The following is a 21,769-nucleotide window of genomic DNA, read 5'->3' as shown; positions in this document are numbered from 1 at the left end:
GGCAATCGAATTATCTATGCAAAAGTGTTTACAAATAATGTTTAAGATATTTAAAGTTTTCTTGTTTTGTTCATATTTGTTGATATGTTTAATAAGATATTTATTTTTCAATAAGTATTGTAGTGTATTATGTAGTGCATTGTATTATTATATATTTTATTTCAACAAACATGAATAAATTACACAAATATCATAGAATTTTGTCTTTGACTTTCAATTAGAAGTGAGGATACCAATTATACAAATTTTGGTTGAAAATTGTTTGCAACAATGTTAATTTTTAATTTGGCTCGCATCGAAAATTGTTTGAGAAATTATTGAGTAGCAATGCATTTCAATTTGAGGATAACACTTGAGAAATTATGGATAATGTGATGAATTTTACTGTTGAGGGTAACGTTTGTTTTTTGTTGAGAACTCGATTTTCTCAACAACTTGAATATTTCCCTAATCTCTTGGAAAAATGTTTGAAATATTGTTGAAATTTAGCATTTTTCAAACGTTTCTGTCTATTGGGTAGTTTTTGTAAGCAGAGGCAACACTATTCCATTTCCCGCCTATCGCTGTGGTTATGTTTATGCACAATGTTGTTGACGGCATTGCCAACCACACTTGTTTAGCGTTACCAATATAATTTCAGCATGGCGATGGCGACGTAAACTGTCAAATGGGCAAAAACAAAGAGGTTCATAATAAGGAAGGAGGCCGTTTTGTGTAAGTGCAAATAAAAATAGAGAAAAAAGTGAATTACAGAATAAGAAGGAGGAATAGAAAACAAGACCAATTAACATAAATTAAAATCTGGTTAAAAAATGTTCGTAGCCTATGGGCAAATGTAGATAAAAAGGTCTAGTGACACATGTGTTTATGTTGCGACAAAGAACTCGGGAACTCAGTTTTTGGCCAATTTTGATGGCCGGGAAAAAAATGCTAACGAAAATATTCTTTGACGTCAGCACCACGTCAACTAACAAACAAAATCATAAGATTTATGGCGAGCGGTATATTGGAAAGTGACCATCTCCCCAAATTGAAGAATGTAAATTAGTAAGATGCTGGAACATCCTAATATGACAAATGTAAATGTAGGGGCTCCAACAACAACAAAATTGGGGAGCATTGAAATTGCATCCCTCTGTTGTAGTAGAAAATAAGATAAGTCACTCATGGAAAAGAATAGCAAAAAACAACTACCGAACATTAACAATTAAGCTTGACCATGAACAGATCTATGGACATACATATTGATATTAAATAATTTGCGAGTATTCATTGTGTATATATAAGTGGTGGTATTGTTTATTAATAGAACTGTATGTTTGGGCAACTTTCATTGCTGTTACTGTTGTTGTGTTTTGAATGGATCCAAATGGTCATAGAATTCAATAGACACAAATACATTTAGGTACAAAATACACATATACATTTATGTACATAATTTTGTTTTCCATAAAACGAAATTGCGAGGGACAAGTGAAAGTGGGAAAGAATTGCTTGTTTACGCAGCAGTTCCTAATTTGCTGTCGCATTCAAGAACATTACACAAGTTCTTTACCCCTAAAAGTTATTCGCAACGAGAATCGCGTGTAAACAATTTTGCCCGCCCCGCTCAAACTCCCGACGATGAATAAAACAGAGAGCAATGTCTCCTCGGTAATGTACAGGCTATTGAACGTTATGATGACTAATGGAGACAATAACGAAATCGACATTCAAACACATCTGTTATCTTTTTTTAATACCTGTTTTGTTGACCTGGAAGAATTTTCCCCAAAATTCTTATCGTCTGGTCTACGTGGGTACTATTTGAATTATATAATCCCATGATAAGTTTTAAGTAAGGTACATATTTAATTCACTTTGCATGTTTTTTTGTATTTCATATTGGGGTTCTCGGTTCATTTGTTGGCAATTAATTCAATTTAACCCTGACTTGTTCCGTTAATGGCATTAGTACTTGACTCTAATCGCAGTTGTGTAAAAAAAACAATTGTTTCTGTTAAATAAGGCTATAGCTATAGTGCTGAATCTTGAATACATTTAATGGAAAGCTTATAAGAAGTTTTCTTGAAGTGGTGAGGATCATACGTATCATGCTTTTTCGGACGGCACAATGTGGCTTTATTGATTGATATCTATGTTCGTAAAATAAATGTAAATGTTGAAGCAAATGTTTTTACGTTTGCTTCACATTTGAAACTTATAAAGAGGTCTGACGAAATGTCTTCCTGGATACCGAAGTTAGCCTATAGTTGCGAAACATGTTTACTTTCCATGTGAAACCTAACTTTGCAACAGATATCCGAGCCCAAGAAATCGAAAATTCAGGGTTACTTTGAAGGATTGGCCTAGTCCTGTGTGGACTATTTATCTACACCAACTACGGAGAGTAGAAGTACGCGGCCAGTTGCATGTCAGAGTCGACGCCGAGAAATTTTCGACTACAAACTACAGATTCAAAGTCCTCATGTCGCTTGCTGGCAGCACTTGAGGTGCGAACAAAGAAACCTTGTTGACTACATTTAAGGCAATTTGCCAGTCAGTGACAAACTATGCAGCGCCAGTGTGGACACATCAGCCAAGTGACACGTGGGGGAATAACAAACATACCTGTCAGAACGATAGCCTTAGAACTGCGGCAGGATGTCTCCACAGTACACCTCTGGATAATCTTTATGTGGAAACCAAGATCATCCCTGTGCGTATTCACTAAAAGATTTCCATGAAAATCCACTTCCAAAAAGTCGACTTATTTCTTAAAAGTCGATTAGTCGGTTTGGTGACCATCAAATTTAGATTATTCGATTTTGTTGAACATCAGAAATTGATTAATCGATTTTCAAACTTTGGTAGCCCTATTGATCGATTTGCGATTTTAAAATTAGAAGGCTTGATATTGATCATAATGCTACCGTCCCAAATTAAAATCAAAAAATTCCAGGGCTGGAGTCTATTTTTCTACAATTATATATGTGCCTCGGGCGTTGTAACTCAAACCACATGAACTCGAATCAACCTTATGTCATCTAAATTTATCTCCAGTATCTTGAATCGTTTCGCCAGTCCATTTTGTGAACTCTAACATCAGTAAATATCTTGCTTTTGCTTTAAACCAAATAAATAGCTATCACAGAACTTTTCTCACGTATGCCATACTAAACTAAAAATAAAAAACAATTGCCAAACAACGAAGCAATACAAATAAACCGGCAAAACATTATTATTATTAGTCGAATCAATAAAATAATTTACTTTCGCTTTTGTTTCAGCCCCTAATGCAACTCCCCACCCTTCAAATTAAGTGGAGGGGGCAGAATCGAAATCATATAGATATAATAGAATCAATTTGCGATTTTTAAAGCCACAATAAATGGTAGAGGAAATGGAAACAAGTGATTGATAAAACGTTATTTATATGGAATGTGGGGGACTGTCCGCAAAAAGACAAAAACAAATCTCTGAATGAGTAGAACACATTTAAAATATATTCAAGACGAAATGTTATGAAATCACTTCTATACACATAAATAAAAGTAAAAGAAAATATCCATGATTTTTGTTATCTTGAAGCATGTGTTTTGGCTCTTAAATCACTCAATACATAATAGAAGTCTTGTCAATGGCGTCTTCAAGTAGTCACGTCCATTTGAAATCAAATCCGATAAGCTTTTTTCCAAAAATAGAATGAATAAAGTACACTGATTGATCCATGGGTTAACTTGTTAAGGTGGGACATAGAAATACACCGACTGGGAAGTAATCAAATAAAATAGTTTTCTATCACACCATCCAATTTGGCTAAGAGAAATGGTAACCATATAACATAGTCAGTTTTTTTTTTTTTTAATTTGCGAAATACCTAAGATTATTTGTTCAACTTTAGTGAGTGCCGTAACTTTAGGGTCATTTAGGCTATTCAGTCCTAATGTGCAGTGGAAACAGGATTTTTCATAGATTTTTGGTCATTCAAAATTTTTTATCGATTGTAACGATTGTGTGTGATCGAAAATCGCTTATTCTGAATTTTAAACTGTTTAACCAGATTTTTGATTTTTTGACAAAATTTTCTATAGAAATAAAATTTTGACAAAATTTTCTATAGAAATAAAATTTTGACAAAATTTTCTATAGAAATAAAATTTTAACAAAATTTTCTATAGAAATAAAATTTTGACAAAATTTTCTATAGAAATAAAATTTTGACAAAATTTTCTATAGAAATAAAATTTTGACAAAATTTCCTATAGAAATAAAATTTTGCCAAAATTTTTTATAGAAATAAAATTTTGACAAATTTTCTATTGAAATAAAATTTTGACAAAATTTTCTATAGAAATAAAATTCTGACAAAATTTTCTATAGAAATAAAATTTTGACAAACTTTTCTATATAAATAAAATTTTGACAAAATTTTCTATATAAATAAAATTTTGACAAAATTTTCTATATAAATAAAATTTTGACAAAATTTTCTATATAAATAAAATTTTGGCAAAATTTTCTATATAAATAAAATTTTGGCAAAATTTTCTATATAAATAAAATTTTGACAAAATTTTCTATAGAAATAAAATTTTGACAACCTTTTCTATAGAAATAAATTTTGACAAAATTTTCTATATAAATAAAATTTTGACAAAATTTTCTATATAAATAAAATTTTGACAACATTTTCGATAGAAATAAATTTTGACAAAATTTTCTATAGAAATAAAATTTTGACAAAATTTTCTATAGAAATAAAATTTTTACAAAATTTTCTATAGAAATAAAATTTTGACAAAATTTTCTACAGAAATAAAATTTTGACAAAATTTTCTATAGAAATAAAATTTTGACAAAGTTTTCTATAGAAATAAAATGTTGACAAAATTTTCTATAGAAATAAAATTTTGACAAAATTTTCTATAGAAATAAAATTTTGACAAAATTTTCTATAGAAATAAAATTTTGACAAAATTTTCTATATAAATAAAATTTTGACAAAATTTTCTATAGAAATAAAATTTTGACAAAATTTTCTATAGAAATAAAATTTTGACAAAATTTTTTATAGAAATAAAATTTTTACAAAATGTTCTATAGAAATAAAATTTTGACAAAATTTGCTATGGAAATAAAATTTTTGATAGAAAAAAAATGACAAAATTTTTAATAGGAAAACACTTTTGAAAAAAAAAGTTTTTTTTTTGGTTAAATTTTGGTAGATTTTTTTTTGGTATGAGTAGTATCGACCATTAAGTTAATGCGACTTATTTTTATTAACCGGAAACATATTGAAACCTCCCTTGGAGACTTGAAATATTTCCGTAGGGAAAATGGATCAATCCCAGGACTGATACAAGACTAGTTCATTTCATCCACACAGTGACTGCCTATTTCGTCAGATGGGTTTTTCGATTTAGGTTAGTCTGGCAAAATGACAATCAGCTTTCTTTCAGAACCTCGTACAGCTTCAAAACAGGATACGAAAATAAATAAGGACATTTGTGAAGATTTTTAAATTTAAATAAAAATTTTGGAAAAAATGTATGTATGTTAGTTTCAACGGTAAAACGTCATGTTATTTACCCTGTATGCCCACGTTGTCATATCAAGAATAACACTTCGGCTATATAGTAAAACGATTATATTTTGCTAGTCAATAAAACAAAATCTATAAAATTCATATCAATAGGTTTTATTTATCGGCCAATGACAAGAAAAAGTACATTCATATATGGCTCAAACTCGCTGATTATTGTTAATATTTCACCAAGCAAATCCATTGGCCTCTAACGTCATTTCCCCCCTCCATATACTACTACACTTTGCTACGTTCATTTACTTATCGTTCGCGGGAAGAAAAATTTTAAAATCATTACAATATAATGGCGCTGGGGTATTGTTGTGGGTGGGGGTTTATATAGGTAGATGTATCTTATCAAGCTACTCAAAATCAACATCTGAAGTATTATGATAATGTGCCATTTCAAAACTTGTCCCTTGTCTACAAGCAAATAGAACCAACAATTTGAATAAAACTCATATACTCATCAGATTTATTTTCTTTTCTACTTTCAGCACTCAAAGTGAAACAATCGTGTGTAATAGCGTAGAATTCAAAGGCTTCCCCCTTAGCAAAAAAAAAAACAAAAGAAAACAATAACAAATAGATAACCAGTTATATTTTTACTGTGATATTAAAAATACCACGGAAATATATTAATATACCTCCTCCTAAATATGTCGCAGAATCAGTCATATTTTTGGCAAACCACCAGACACAATGTCTACCTAAAGAGATCGGCCAAATTACACATGCTTTTGGCCCTAATGGCTGTCCTGACGTTCTCCACAATATGTATGGCAGAGATCGATGCAAAAAACAATGATGACACGGCCATGGAAATGGGTATACCATCAGTACGTATATAACAAAACAAAAGCAAAAAAGATAATAATATTATCGTTTATTATATTAATATAATTTTTAGTGGTGCGCTGTAAAAAGATAAAGAAAATGCAAACAGGTTTATTGAGACAGTGATATACAATGTGAATTGAGTAATTCGGTATACTGGCATTATTTGTGTTAAGACTTTAAGAGAAAAGTTTTAAATAGTGGGTGTTTGCATATTAACTCGAATTGTTTTGGACTTAAACGATTACTAATTTATTTCCTTCCTAACAACTTCCATCGAACTTCTGAATTACTTTAATAAAACGGTATCTATGGCAAATTAATTAACCAAATTAAATGTTGTTGAATGTCTGAGTATATGCTTATACAAGCATTTGTTGGAACATTGTTTCTCAGCCAATTTGCAACCTCTTTTATTGCTAATATTTTAGCCTGAAAAACACTACAGTGATTAGATTTTGCTATTTTAAGTTGCGGGTCTCTAGAATATACTCATCATCTCTGTGGTATCGCAATGGGTTTAATAAAAAAGTCTAAGTGAGCCTGATATATCGGGCTGCCACTATAGCTACTCTTGAATATACTCAGAAAAACACCCCTTTGTGCACCACGCCTCACTGTTGGGAATTAGATTTAGTCGAAAAGCGGTTTCGGTAATTCACTACGTTTGGCACATCAGGCATTATTTTGAAGTTCGAACTGTGACCGAGCCTTTTTCGACCACAGCGATCGCTCGCGCACCGTACAGCCGTTGTTGCAAGCATGCCATTCGCTTGTCGGCTGCTGAAGTATCGACTACCAGATCATATAGCCTTATACGTTTAAACACTGCCGTGAACAGCCAATGCACAGTTTTTGATCTTAGTCCCCATTTTTTCCCTATTGGGGTTTGAACTAGTTCAAGGCTGTAACGTATTTTTCTTCGTAGGCTGAAGTAGGCCAGTGGCCATCCATTGATTACATTCTGAAGGTCCATGAACCTTAAATAATAACACACTATTTTATTCCATTGCGGAGTTTTTCTTTACAATTTTTATTAAGTGTTCAATACAAATGTGGATGAGAGCAATGAGTGGACGGGTGAGCTGAAAAGGCAGCGACGACTGGTGGACTTTTAATGGTGGTGAGCTATGGGCTGTGCTGGTCTGGTGGCGATGATGAAAACGTGCGATGCTAACTGGTGACTATGATAAAACTGTGCAATGCTGATGGTCTCGGGCCGACTGTGCTCGTGTACGGTAATAGCGGTGGTGTCGGGCCGACTGGTGTTCGTGAACGGGGGTAGAGATGGTGTCGGGCCTACTGGTGCTCGTGAACGGGGATGGCGATGGTGTCGGGCGGCTGGTGCTCGTGGACGGAGATGGTGTCGGGCCGAATGGTGCTCGTGGAACGGGGATGGCGATGGTGTCGAACTGCGTAAGAGAACGAATCTCGTAAGCGAACGATGATCCGGTGCGATGCTGATGCAGCCGGGCCGACTGTGCTCGTATAAGGGGGTAGTGGTGGTGTCGGGCCGACTGGTGCTCGTGAACGAGAATGGCGATGGCGTCGGGCCAACTGGTGCTCGTGGACGGAGATGACGATGGTGTCGAACTGCGTAAGCGAACGAATCACGTAACCAGACGAACCGTGTAAGTTGCCGAACTGCGTAACGAACGAGCCGGGCAAGCGGACGAACCGTGTTAGATGTGTGCTAGTATAGCCTGTAGGGCAGTGGGGATCGGAGGATGTGGTGGCGAGTGGTAGTTTCCTATAATGGTAGGATACGAACGGATCGCGCTATGTATACAACGGATGATGCGAACGAATCGCGTTAAGATAAATCGGGTGCTGCTTTCGGACGTTCGGCCGGTGCCACTCGCTTTACAACTCGTCACTTCATAGTCACTATGGATTGAATTCGAGTCCTCACTCGTAGGTTTTATATTCGAAAGTAAAGATTTAGCCAAGTATGAAAAAGTCGATTTTTTGATTTTGCCTACAATCAGCGTCTAGCCTATGTTACCTCCATATAAGCAAACAAAGTTAAACCTAGTTCACCATACAAATTCTTTCGATAAAGTTTCAGTAAGTTGTTTTGAACATGGACATTGTTTTTTTTTTTTGGTTTTCAATTTTTAAACCATTATTCGTAGTTTTTTATACCTATTAATTTTTTAAATAAATTTTACTTTTATTAATTTCAGAAAATCTCCAATGATGAAGCGATCTATGTTAAAGATGAAAAATTCGATGTTGGAAATGATCTGCCTGCAATCGATACAACCAAAGAACCTAAAATTAAGGCGGGTTTTCTTGACGCTTTCACAGCGTCAATCTCTGTAATTCTATTTACAGAGTTAGGTGATAAGACTTTCTTTATAGCAGCCATAATGGCCATGCGCCATCCACGTTTAATTGTCTTTACCGGTGCCATAACTGCATTGGCTCTTATGACAGTCCTTTCGGTGGTGTTTGGAATGGCTGCTACAATTATTCCTAAGGTTTACACATATTACATTTCAACAGCATTGTTTGCGATATTCGGTCTGAAAATGATCTACGAGGGTTACTTCATGAAAGACTCCGATGCCCAAGAGGAAATGGAGGAGGTGCAAGCAGATTTGCGCAAACGTGAAGATGAGGTAAGTTTTTTTGTGGCACTCCAATTTTTGCAACAAAAGTTGAAATAGTCAATGAGTCACACAGTCAGTCAGTCCGTCGGTCACAGTAGACGGCAAACATATATTTTGTTTTGTGCATGTAGTGAAAAAAAATCTATCTCGCCTCTTTACTCTGCCTTATGAACACTCATTTCCTACAGTAGTACTTTAGTTTTAAATGCAAAAATGTATTATTTTTTGTTGTAATTGTAAATATTATTTTTTTTTGTTTAACTTTAGTTTATTTTTCCTTGGTTTGTTTTATTTTTTTAATTTCATAAGCTCGAATAATAATTGTATAATTTTTTAATTTCATATAATTTTTTTTTTGCTTTAGCCTTAAAAAAGAGACTAACATAACAAAATCACTGCTGTAAATTTGATTATTTTACAATTACCAAGATGATGATGATGATAATTACTAACAACATTTAACCGGGACATTTCTTTATAGCAAACGAATGACACTCTGCTAACTCTTGTTCCTTTCTATATGTAAATCCTATATTATCCATTTTCTTGTAACTTCCTAACTTATCCCGTTTCAAAATTAACTACCATTTGTAATCCATAAAATTTTTTACAGTATGCACGAACTGTTTGATATGATAACAATAATGCGTGTGCATTAACTGTTAATTTTTATGGCAGTGGCGTCACAATAATAATAATTAATAATACTAATATTTTATATATAAAAACAAAATCAAGGGAAAATAGGAAAACATTATGACAACTTAAAAAAGTTTAATTTGATCTCATAAGTGTACAAGGTAAATTTACAAAGTTTTTGTTATTTGGATTATTTGCATTTGGTATCTCACCGAAGTATATGATGTATAAAGGAACCCCAATTCTTTCGATCTAACTAGGTCTGTTCGTCTATCATCCAGTCGTTTGTTGGGTTATTTTCCTTATTCTTGTCTTTACAAGTAGGCGATCCTGGTAAAATAGGTCCCGTTATGAAGACCCTCGCTGTAGGTTGTCTTTTCTTTGCAGTTCCTCTTCGATGACCTTTAGTTTGGCTCCTTCCCACAATTGTAGCCCCTCTAAGGTTTCCTTCAGCCATGCAAGGTTTTCCGCTGACTATTTGAGGTATCGGCAATATACAGTCAAAACAAGGACATAAAGTCCTACACTGCAAGACTCCTGCCCACAGTTGAAGCCCCTCTAAGGTTTCCTTCAGCCAAGCCAGGATTTCCGCTATTTTGCAATGTAGGATTTTATGTCCCTGCTTTGACTGTATATTGCCAAAAAAAAGTGGCCGTACTCATTCCGATACCTCTAATAGCAACTTCTCCTGTCTCTACTTGAGTCGTCCTCTATAGCCACTTTTATACATCTCTCGTTGTATAAATTCTCCCTTGATCTTTCTGTGTTTTTTCTTTTCACCATGGTGACTTCCGTAGAAATCGCGTCTCTCGTTCTGTTTTTCTTGTGGCGTCTATATTCCTCGGATTCAGAGTTTGGTGACACATCATCTACCAGAATTTTACAACCATTAGATTCCTGGGCGGGATTTTGAGCTAGGCTCGGCATTCCTTTCTAGGCATCTAATGGACTGGACGCATACAATATCTCAGTACTGCCCATCTTTGCCCTAAACTAATGGTGAGGGAAGATGATTTTTTTTAATCCGTCATAAGCTATGGCTAAATCGGCGCAATTGCGCTAGTAAGGCGAAATTCCAATTGCAACTTATCCCAATAATTTTAGCTCATATTACCTTCTAGTAATTCTTTGTGATCTCCCACTTCTTTATCGTCTCATTCTTGAGTAGTCGCCTTTTATTATCCTCAGACAAATTCGCCTTCCCCGCTAACTTGCGCTTCAATCTTAAGGTCCCTTTACCCTTAGAAAGAAGAAGGAATCAGTATGGGAATCAGTATAGGAATCATTCTTGAGTAGTCGCCTTTTATTATCCTCAGACAAATTCGCCTTCCCCGCTAACTTGCGCTTCAATCTTAAGGTCCCTTTACCCTTAGAAAGAAGAAGGAATCAGTGGAAGATATGCCGTCAGACCGATCTTCAACGCCTACCTCTATATCTCGCATCCAGTTACACTGGTCATTGCTGGTACTCCTGAGTCCTCCTTGCGTGTCTGATGCTCTTCGACTAAGTTACTTGCGTTTGTAAGGCAGAAGGAGGGTTACCTTTCTTCGAAAATCTACGGATGCATAGCCCCGCATTCTTCAGAGATGCCTTCGAAGAAGTGGATGATTCTTTCGAGATCGTATCGTCACCCAAATATGTCTCATGGGACTTCGTGCTGAGATTGTCGCTCATTCTGATCTAAATTGTTTATAAAAAATTCTCTTAAAATTATAGAAAGAAACCTAACCCCCACTTTTTAAAAAATTAACCAACATCAAAAGTCGATTTGTCTCGATTTGGATCATTGCATGCGGTTGAAACTAAAAATCATAAAAAATGACTCTATCCATAATTAAATATTTTTCCATAATTAAATATTTTTTATCAATAATTGGCATTCGCATATAAATTTATCCATATCGGGCCATATCCCCAATAAAAATCGATCACCAAATTTTGCTTTTTCGTCGTTCTGAAGACTCATTTAAGTCAGTACACCTCGACACGTGACTTGCAACCTTTTTTGTGTTGTTTTCCATATCGGTCCATAGTTAAATATTGTTGACCCTATACAGTTTTATGTCTAACTTAGGCTCCGTATGAACGAACTTCCACTGAAGAAAATGCCATCAGTCCTTGGTGTGGTGGGTATACAAAATTCGACCCTATAATAGTTCTTATTTTTTTGTTGAGTTTTCGAAGCGTGATTTTAATATTTGATGAGGATGTGAAAATCGAAAACTAGATGAATGGAATAGTTAAGACGAAAAAACGTTATCTATTTGTCAATTCACCAACTCTTAAATATTATGGTTGGGGTTTTAATAAAAATTAGCCTTGCCATCGTATGTAATCTTGGACTGAAATCTTGTATCTTGTTTTTTAAATTTTATTTTCCTGAATTTTAGTTTTAGACCCCATTCTCACACTAAATCCACTTAACAAAAACCTTCCTTGTACACTAGGGGTTACATTTTCAATATCCTTTGCCCTCAGCCTTTGTGCCACAGCCATGCTTTCCTGTTTATATGCCACTATCCTTACTCCAGCTTCCTGCAGCACCTCTCTCTATCTCTCTCTATCAATCCAATCACCTATCCAATGCCCGCCTATACAACAACAACAACAACAATAATTGCATATTAATTTTTTTCTTGTGTTTGAGTAATGAGATCTCACCGGCGATATAAGAAAAAAAAAACAGAGTACAATCCAATCATCACTTTTAAAATACGCATACTAATGTGACCACCTTTTGGTTAATATCCTCCATGAGAGTAAATCGTTTTAATGCGATTGTTTATTTATTGTTTTCTTTTTTCATATATACTTTTTTGAACTATTCTTCAAAACCGAAAAAAAACCAAAATTGAAAATATGTGTGGTCGGTCGTCGGTTGTTTGGAATAAATCAACAAAACGATTCGTAAATATCCTGCATATTCCCTACTCCCCACTACAAACCACATCACCAATCAAATGTATTGCTATTGCTACCAACCACCTCCTGCCACCCCCGCAAACATCACAATCATCTCTTCTACAACCTCTGTCGAATGCAACTCTTGCCTCTTCAAAATTTTACTGTCAACCAAAATTATTCGTGTGTTTATGTGTGTACAAATTGGCTATCAAAACCTCCTAACTCTCCAAACGAAATCACCATATCCATTAATGTATAGCTGTTCCGCTCTAAACGTGGCAGTGATGATGCTAAACGCAAGAATAGCAATTCCGATAAAGAGGATGAAGATTCAGAACGTGGCGCTGGCGCCTCTACAACCACTGCTGCATTGTCCACTGCCAAAAATCATGAGGTGAAACATCGACAACGCAAACAACTATCATCGAATCATACCAATAGCATTAGTAGCATCAATGGCTGTGAACTGAACAAAGACGTTGATAATGACGACGTTGGTGTTGAGAGTGGAGAGGGTGATGCTTTCCTCAAAGGAACCGATGAGCACATCAAAATGGCCACTTTCCACAGCAGCCCCGCATTATCGGCGTCCGCCTTATCCAATCAAACAAATCAAACTAATTGTGATGATACTTCTAGTACTAATAAGCTTAGATTTAATGCAACGGGGAGCAATGGTGGTACACCTTCCAAAGGTCAAGGCGGCGATGTGCTGGTCCACTCGACATCCAATATCAACAACACTCCATCCTCGAACAAATTGAATGGCGGCAAAATGCTTAATAATACCAATACCACCATCAACAATAACAGTATCGATAGTTTAAATGGCACTGCTGGTCAGTCCAATGGCGATTTGAAACAATTTGGCGGAAGCAAAAAACGGGTTAGCGTCTTAGATCTTAAGGCGTCATTTATAATATGCTCTTTTCAGTTATTTTCCTATGTTTTCTTTTTTTTTGCATTTTGTAAATACGTCCATCCACCCACATTCAATCATCCATCATCTCTGTCCACCATCTGGCCCATCAACAATTGTTTACATATTCGTATTTGTTTTTCCATTCACTACCTTCATTCAATTATAAATCCGATAATCATTTGATTTTTAAATTAAGTCATTAAGTCATTCATACTATGTTGATCACTAATCTAAGGGATTATGTCTTTCATTACATTCAAAGTTCTGTTGAATGATTTGGTGGTTGAGGTTTAATTCATTGGGTTGTTCTATGTACGTTTGTTTTATGTGGTTAATACAATATAAGCGGGAAAACTTTAACTATTAGCATGAGGAAATGGTTTTAAATTTGACTGTGTGAAATTAAAATGGGTCTTGGGGTTGATCGTAGTTCAATTTCACAAAGAAAATATTTAACTTAGTAAAATTTAAATACAGATTTTTAGAGAATTGAAAAGACGATTAAAAATTAATAGAGCCCCAAGATTTATCAGTCGGTACATCTGGAATATTTTCGTCCTTTTTTTTCAAAATTTTCAAAATTGTAATGTTTAGCTTAGACTTCAACTTAAAAGCCAACTTTACTTTTAAATTTAATTTTGATACTACGGTTATAACTGATATTTTTAAACCAATAACAGATTGTCTCCATATTAATAGCCATTTTTTTACAATAAATTACATAGACGATTTATAATTTTTTGCTCAACGGCAACTTTCAAATATTTTGGATACCTAGTAGAAGCGAGTATCTTCTAGATAGCATAAAGATGCGAATCCGTGGTGTGCCTTAAATCTGAAATAGGTTTCCGTGGTTTCGTTTTTGTTTTTTATATGTCCTTCCAGCATACACATAGATTTTAATAATTTCTTGTATATATTCATACAAACTTCCCATCATATCCTCTTCCTAATGAAACAATATATTTTTTCAGTCAAATTAAATTTTATGCCCTGTTCTCCCCTATCTCATACGAAACCTTTCATTCGTATTTCAAAGTAAAGAACATTGATTTTGTTTCTTTTATTTCATAATTTGCTGCGGAGTGAGTCTAATACATATTCTTCGATCAAAAATTTAAAAACACACATTTTTGAAAATTAAAGTACTATACTCATAAAAACGATACGAAAATATATAATCTCAAATCGATTCGAATTCGAGTGAGTGCTTTTCTTTCTTTCAAATGGGGTTTCGTATGAGGCATGGTAAAAAAACGTTTATACCAAAAATATCACAATAAAATTAAAGTGCTATTTGTCGATAATTTAATGCCGGCATACATTTATGGATATTTTACAAATTTCGAAAATTTAAGATTTGTAGAATTAAAAAATATTTATTTTTCCCAATCTCCCATTAGTACTAAACCGAAGGATAATCCGAGGAATAGAGACATTTGTATATGCAATGAACTGTTTCAAACCATTTACGCGTCCAATATTATATTTTTGAGCATACCTCCTCATATCATATAATTTTGAAGCCAACACTTTTACGCCTAAAGATATGCAAAGAAAATTTTCTATATTAGTCAGACCAGGTTACCTCTCTGAAATGTCAGTCTTAAGGAGTGATTTTGTATGTAGTGGTTCTGTTAACAAAAAATGAGTAGAAGTTACTCATCTGAAATGTCCGTCTCAGTCAAGTTAGTTTAGATCTAATTTGAAAAAAAAAACAATGGTATCACACTTCTGTTAAAAAATTTGCTATTATTTATGCTTTCTTCATTAGATGTTAGTATAGAGGGCCCAAATTGAGGCATCTCCCCTTGCCTATTTGCTTTCTTCATTAGAAGTTTGCATATAGGGCCCAAATTGAGGCATCTCCCCTTGCCAGATCTGTACTAAAGACTATGAAAAAGTCCATTCGCTCGGACGGAAACATGTACACAGAATAAAATTGTCTGATTCAATCACCAAATTAATTGATTCAATGAATTTTTTAATTGAAATGTCATCAATCACGAAAATCGCAGTTTTAGGTGGACATAAAATATTAATAGATTTAATTACAAATTTCGATTAATTTTTTAACTGAATCAATTAAAAATTTAATTGATGTTGATTGCAAAGCTCTATTAAGTTTTTAAATATACAATGTAACTATTTCAATTACTTTCTTAACTGACTTTGTAGTTTTGGTTTAAAATTAAAATTGATTAATTAATTTTTTTTAGTAAAAATTACAATTTTTCAATTGACTTAGTCTTTGATTAAAAAATTAATTGTATCAATTAATTTTTTATTTAAAAATTTAAATATTTTCATTCATTGGCCTTATTGACTTGATGTTTCTCGCTTGATTAAAATATTTATTGTATCAACTAATTTTTTAATTGAAAAAGTTTTCAGAACAATAATGATTGAAGAATAAACCAACAGTAACAAAACAAAACGAAACGCTCAAAACAAACCCAGCCAAATGCACTCAAATCGATTATTTGACTTTGGCAAAGGAAAAGAAAAATGCTTGCAACTTTGGCACTGCCGACTATCAAACAATTCTTTTTTCGGGAGGTTCAAGTGTAGTTCACTTTGGGTTGAATGAATTACCCGAATTTATTCTGATAATTGGTTGATAGTTTTGCTGCAAGTAGAGCACACTCAAAACAAACCCAGCCAAATGCACTCAAATCGATGATTTGACTTTGGGGAAAAAAAGAAAAATGCTTGCAACTTTATTTAGGAACGACTATCAAAAAGTCCTTTTTTCGGGAGGTTCAAGTGTAGTTCACTTTGGGTGGAGTGAATTACCCGAATTTATTCTGATAATTGGATGATAGTTTTGAGGATGCTGATGTGGAATATGGTAATTCCAAAACAGCTGTCCATCCAACCATCTTGAAGTCTATAGGGCTTTGCCCAAATAAATTTGACAAGCGTACTGTTGGTTAAGCTACACTTGTAGTATAGTCAATGCATGTTTTTAAGCTGAAACTAAAAACAACAATAATGATTGAAGAATAAACCAACAATAACAAAACAAAAAGGGTTCTTGAAAGCATTAAAACACTCTACCATGACTAAGGAACTTGTGCAATTAGTAGGTTTGGTTTGATTGAAAAATTAAATTTAATTTAATACATATTAATTTTTATATCAAATCCTTAGAACAAATTTAAATATTCGATTGATTTTGGAATGACTCTTTACATCTATGTAAAACGGTACATTAATTCAATCATTTTGATATTTTTGGTAATTCCAAATCGTTTTGGCATAAAAAAAATATGAAATCTTCCAATTGTTTTGCTTACCACTGAAAATTTATTTTACAGCTCTGATTTCAAAAACATACATCCAAACAATCACCATCCGATCACATATACTTATTTATTTTCATTTTGTTTCGTTTTTATATAAATTTTCTACAACAGATTTTATGTTTTTCCTATTTTTGTTTTAAATTTTCCTTTTTTTATTTTTTCAGTAGTAAATCATATTAAAATCTAAAGAATTAATAAATCCTTATTTGTGTATACATTTCATTTTTTGTTGTTTGTTTTTTAGCTGGAACGTGATGTTTCTGCCACATTAATACAGGATCCTGAAAGTGGAGTAGTACGTAAGAATACCAAAAAAGGAGCTGCATATTTAACAACACGTGTTTTAATGCAAGCTTTTACAATGACTTTTCTGGCCGAATGGGGAGATCGTTCTCAATTAACCACAATTATTTTGGCAACAAGCAAGGTATGTGAATATGCTAAGAGATGGTATATGATTAATTAATTTTTGTGTTTTGTTTTTCATTTAAAGGATGTATATGGTGTCATTACTGGTGGTATAATCGGTCACTCCATTTGTACCGGTCTGGCTGTGATAGGTGGACGCATGGTTGCAGCCAAAATATCCGTGCGCACCGTTACGATTGTGGGTGGGATTGTGTTCCTTGGGTTCGCCCTATATGCTCTTATTGTACGACCGGATGATATATAATTTTCAACTACATGGCATCCTTAGGAGCAAAAATTCCAGCTCCTCATCACAAATAACAAAAAAAAAACACCACAAACCACCATTCAAATATGAACAGAAAAACATAAGGTCTCAATTTTCAATTTTTTATTTAATACGATAAAAAATAATTAATTTCAATTGAATTAATTATCTTTTATTACATTATTGATCATAATTGAAACCAAATATTTTCCTGTATATATGTATTTTGTAATGACGAATGCTAATCATCCATAGAAGTTATTACCTGCTTAGAAAATCAATTTACAGTAATTATTTTTTTGTTAAGAGATTTTTGTTTGTTTTATTTTTATAGAAAAATGAAATATTTTAAAACGCTAGTTAAGAAAGTGCTTCAAATGTATTGAACAAGAATTTAGCGTGTAAGAATGAAACACTAAATGGAGTTATTTATAAAAAAAGAATCGAAAAATTCTGTGTATATATTGAGAATTATGGAATTATTACAATTTATCTGGATAGAAGAGAAGAATATCAGAAGGGAAATAATCAATGGATATGAAAAATCTTTTTATGTGGTAAAATTGAAAAACAAATTAACAGAAAAACCTCAAGGTTAATTTGCTTCTTTTTTGTGCTTTCTTATTTTCAGCTTTAATATTTGGATAAATCAATATCAAGTAATGAAATGGTAAATGAGGTAACGACAATTGATGACACAAAAGGTAAAATAATATATGTTTGCCGCTAAAGGTAATACAAATATATACATTATTGTGTTTCACCTCTGATAGAACTAGAAATCATGACCACCTAACAGGCTCTATGGAGATACAAGATATTAGAAGAACAGAAACAAGATATTAGAAGCTGATCAAGTCAACATGACATCATATTGCTAATTATCTCAAGTCTCAATTTATAAGTGTTTTTGGTTCAGTGTAATGAGGAGTTATAAATTTTCAAGAGCTGAATAGGATAGGCAAAATTATTGTATTTCGAAAAGAAGGCGATGAAATATTTCGAAAAGAAGAACATAACAGCTGGTAAGTAGATAATAAATGATCAAATGTATCTAAATCAAGCTCTTAAACTATAACCCATCTTTTGAGACAATATTGCAAAAAAAATCTCCTGATGTTCTATTAAACCCATAAATATGTGGTTTACCATTTTTTCATAACTTCTATATAAATCCTAGGATTTGTGTGTATCATCAGGGGAAATTTAAAATTAAAGACATTTTTAAGCACCGACATCCAGCTCGAGGAGGCGGTATGCTTCTAGTGTGTCAAAGACAGTATTACCGTTGTGCCACTTTAGTGGCAAATTTGTCACTTTTTTCAAGCGGTGGTACTTTGTGCCACTAAATGTGATACTTTTTAAATTTCGTCTTATTGTGCCATTTTTTAATTGTACTCTTTTATACTGAAAAACTTTATATACATTTGGATCCCTAATATCGTTAAAATTGCGAATATGATCGGTGTCTTAACAATTAATCGAGTATACCAGTCGAATACCATTTTTGTGAACAATTTTTCCTTTTGTGTCATAATGTTATCAATGGATTAGTGTTTCGCCTAAAAGTATGCAAATTAAATTTTCTCTAGTAAATAATTTTTTGAATATGTATTAAATTTCAAGGAATGATTTTAAACAAAATGGAAGTGAAATAATTGTTATTTTAGTGAGAATCAGTGTGTAAATATAACCATAGCGATAGGCGGTAGGCGAACACTTATTTACGTGTATTTCTTATGGGAAGCCCAAAATCCGCGACGGAATACCGTGACGGCTAGCGGCGTGTCGCTAAGTTAAAACTTATTCTAACTCCTTGGCGAAAACTGGTATAGTGTTGCCATCGCTTATCAATTTGTTTAACTCACCACTAGGAATTGCTGTTGCCTGGACACGTGTAGATTATTTTTTCTTGAAATAACTCAACAAATAACAAGCCATTGTATGTTTTTATTCAACTTCATTGTTTAATATTGTCAAAGCATGCTGTATTGACAACAAAAACGCTAGGAAACGTGAAAAAGGGAGTTATTCGCCGTCAAGCTTATTGTATTTGCCGTTGCGGCAAAAATGTTTCGCCTACCGCCTATCGCTATGGTTATATTTACACACTCAAAAGAAAAGTTATTTCCCAATTGTATATAAAACAATGATATCAACCCTTTTTCATTATGAAAAAGTGTGTCACTATTTCAAAATGAAAAGGTACCAGTCTTATTAGTTTTGCTACTTTTTGTGGCATTTTTGTCGAACTCGAAGGACACGTGGTGGCTCGTAATATGAATTGAGTTGTCTACACATTGGGTAGTCCAAATGCATCTCGAATTGCTTGGTTAAGAATTGACGAGTAACTGTTTCGATACTTAGAGATAATAGATCGAAATTGGGCTAGCACCGATCTAGTCTCTCTAGACGACAATCTCGGATTATCTCTTATGATAGGTAATATTTTCCCTGTAAACACCTATACTAGTATTAGGATATTGCTTCCTGGAACGCTCCCGTATGAGCCGCGCCTTATGCCAGCCTTATTATCTCATCACAGTTTTCGGCCATCTGATTATTGTGGTAGGAGGTCGCATAAGCGTTCAAATTTGGTAGCTTGCTAAAACCGACACTGTCAAACCACTCTCCCAGAACCTCCCTCCAAATTTATATTACCAGATGGTTGTGAAACGGGTAGGAAAAATAGCTTCCAGAATGAATTGAATTTGGTTCAGGCAAGGAGTGCGTGGTAGATAAGAATTCCCAAGCTGCACCGGCTTTCCAAGTTTCTTTATCGGGACAACTTTCCTTGATTTCCAGATATCGGGGTTTACAGTATTCACATAACCAGACCATCTGGGCTATTGCTGCTGAGTTCTTGTTGATCTTTACTGCTTGGAAAACGTTCCTCTGATTGATGAGCATAGGAGGTCTGAGGACACAAACGATTTGCCGAGCTGCAATGAAATTCCTTTTAGCTTGGAATATGAGAGATACCGAATCGTCGGCGTTCTGCCGCTTAGTTCCTATATCATGCTCTTCCAGATGCTTGCGCCACATTTCGCGGCTATGAGCGGCTAGTCTATCTTCTTGGCGAGACTAAGGGTTCTAGGGTCGACATATGCTTTCGCGACGTTTGTCGCCTATGGGCGCTAAAAGCTGGTCGATCTCAGGATTCTAGGGTCGGTTGGGCTTTCTTTCGGGAATTAAACTTTCTTTTTGTACCACCTTAGGGAATTGAAAGATCCTGAATAGCCAGCTTACCGCCACGAAATCAAACTCTTCCAGATGATCGACATATTCTCTCCCGACATAAGTTCGACATATTCTCTCCCGTAGTTTCTCGCTTATGAGCGCTAAAAGCTGGTCAATCTCCTTGCAAGACTAAGGATCCTAGTTTCGGCGGGGATTACTATCCGGAATTCAACAATTTTTCTACCAACGAATTGTCGACTACAGCCACTTGGATCCTATATAAAACTCTTTTCAGACGCTTACGCCACATTTCTTGCTGATGAGAGGCGAGACTAAAGATTGTAAGGTCGACCAACGCTTTCGTGACGTTTATGGGCGCTAAAAACTGGGCGATCTCCTTGATGGGACTAAGGATTCTAGGGCGGTCAGGCCTTTTTCAGAAATTAAACCTTATTTTTTCTACCAACCTAGGGAATTTCTGTCCATGGTGATTTCTGGAGTGCTTCGACAGAACGTCGTTATGGCTATTTGGTGGTCTCCATTTACAACACAGAAATCTATGTCGTCCACATGATCTAAAACAGCATCCAGCAATTCTGAGAACCAACTGATGCGCATTCAGTTACAGAATTATATTGCCGTAGTTGTGGCTCGATTTGGTTCAATGGAGGCCTGTGTTTCGAAGAATCATGGCCAATGAAGACTATTCTCTCTCATCTGTCCATAACTGTTTTGAGAACACACAATTTTTATTACAAAGTGTGACTTACGTTCCGAATTTTTTTCTGAACTTTTGTGAGTTTAGCTCATATATTGAGAATTATAGGTCAAAAAACCATTTCTTTTGATTGTTTTCAATATGAATTAAGTCGTAAGCTTAGCATATTCTCTGATATATGCTAATTAAGAAATAGTTTTCATTGACCTATTACGAATATATGAACTATACGACATTTTTTAAAACAACTAAGATAACTTCCGCTCTAAATAATGCATGTGATCGAATCACCAGTTGCTAAATACATTTACTCTCTTTCTAATAACCCACGGCATGCAATAGCATACAATCATAGTTAATTTTACAAATTACGCTTCTTAACGCTAATGAATAAAACACGGAAA

At 34.1% G+C, this 21,769-nt stretch overlaps 1 protein-coding gene across 2 annotated transcripts; it reads left to right on the top strand.

The window, feature by feature from the left end:
* Positions 1-641: 641 nt before the first annotated feature.
* Positions 642-18,066, top strand: LOC142220230 (putative divalent cation/proton antiporter TMEM165). 2 transcript variants are annotated; one of them, XM_075289246.1, is made up of 6 exons: positions 642-714; positions 6,064-6,405; positions 8,590-9,027; positions 12,821-13,447; positions 17,036-17,218; positions 17,285-18,066. In XM_075289246.1, the coding sequence occupies exons 2-6, from the start codon at positions 6,226-6,228 to the stop codon at positions 17,462-17,464; spliced, it is 1,608 nt and encodes a 535-aa protein (XP_075145361.1). In that variant the 5' UTR covers positions 642-714; positions 6,064-6,225; the 3' UTR covers positions 17,465-18,066. The 2 variants fall into 2 exon arrangements, with proteins under 2 accessions (XP_075145361.1, XP_075145362.1); XM_075289247.1 differs by lacking the exon at positions 12,821-13,447 and having other exon boundaries at positions 17,285-18,013.
* Positions 18,067-21,769: the final 3,703 nt, after the last annotated feature.

The sequence above is a fragment of the Haematobia irritans genome, chromosome 1 (assembly GCF_050003625.1).
Source record: "Haematobia irritans isolate KBUSLIRL chromosome 1, ASM5000362v1, whole genome shotgun sequence".
NCBI classification, from domain to species: Eukaryota; Metazoa; Arthropoda; class Insecta; order Diptera; family Muscidae; genus Haematobia; species Haematobia irritans.
The sequence above is the reverse complement of the archived record's forward strand: the minus strand, read 5'-3'. Positions and strand labels throughout refer to the sequence as shown.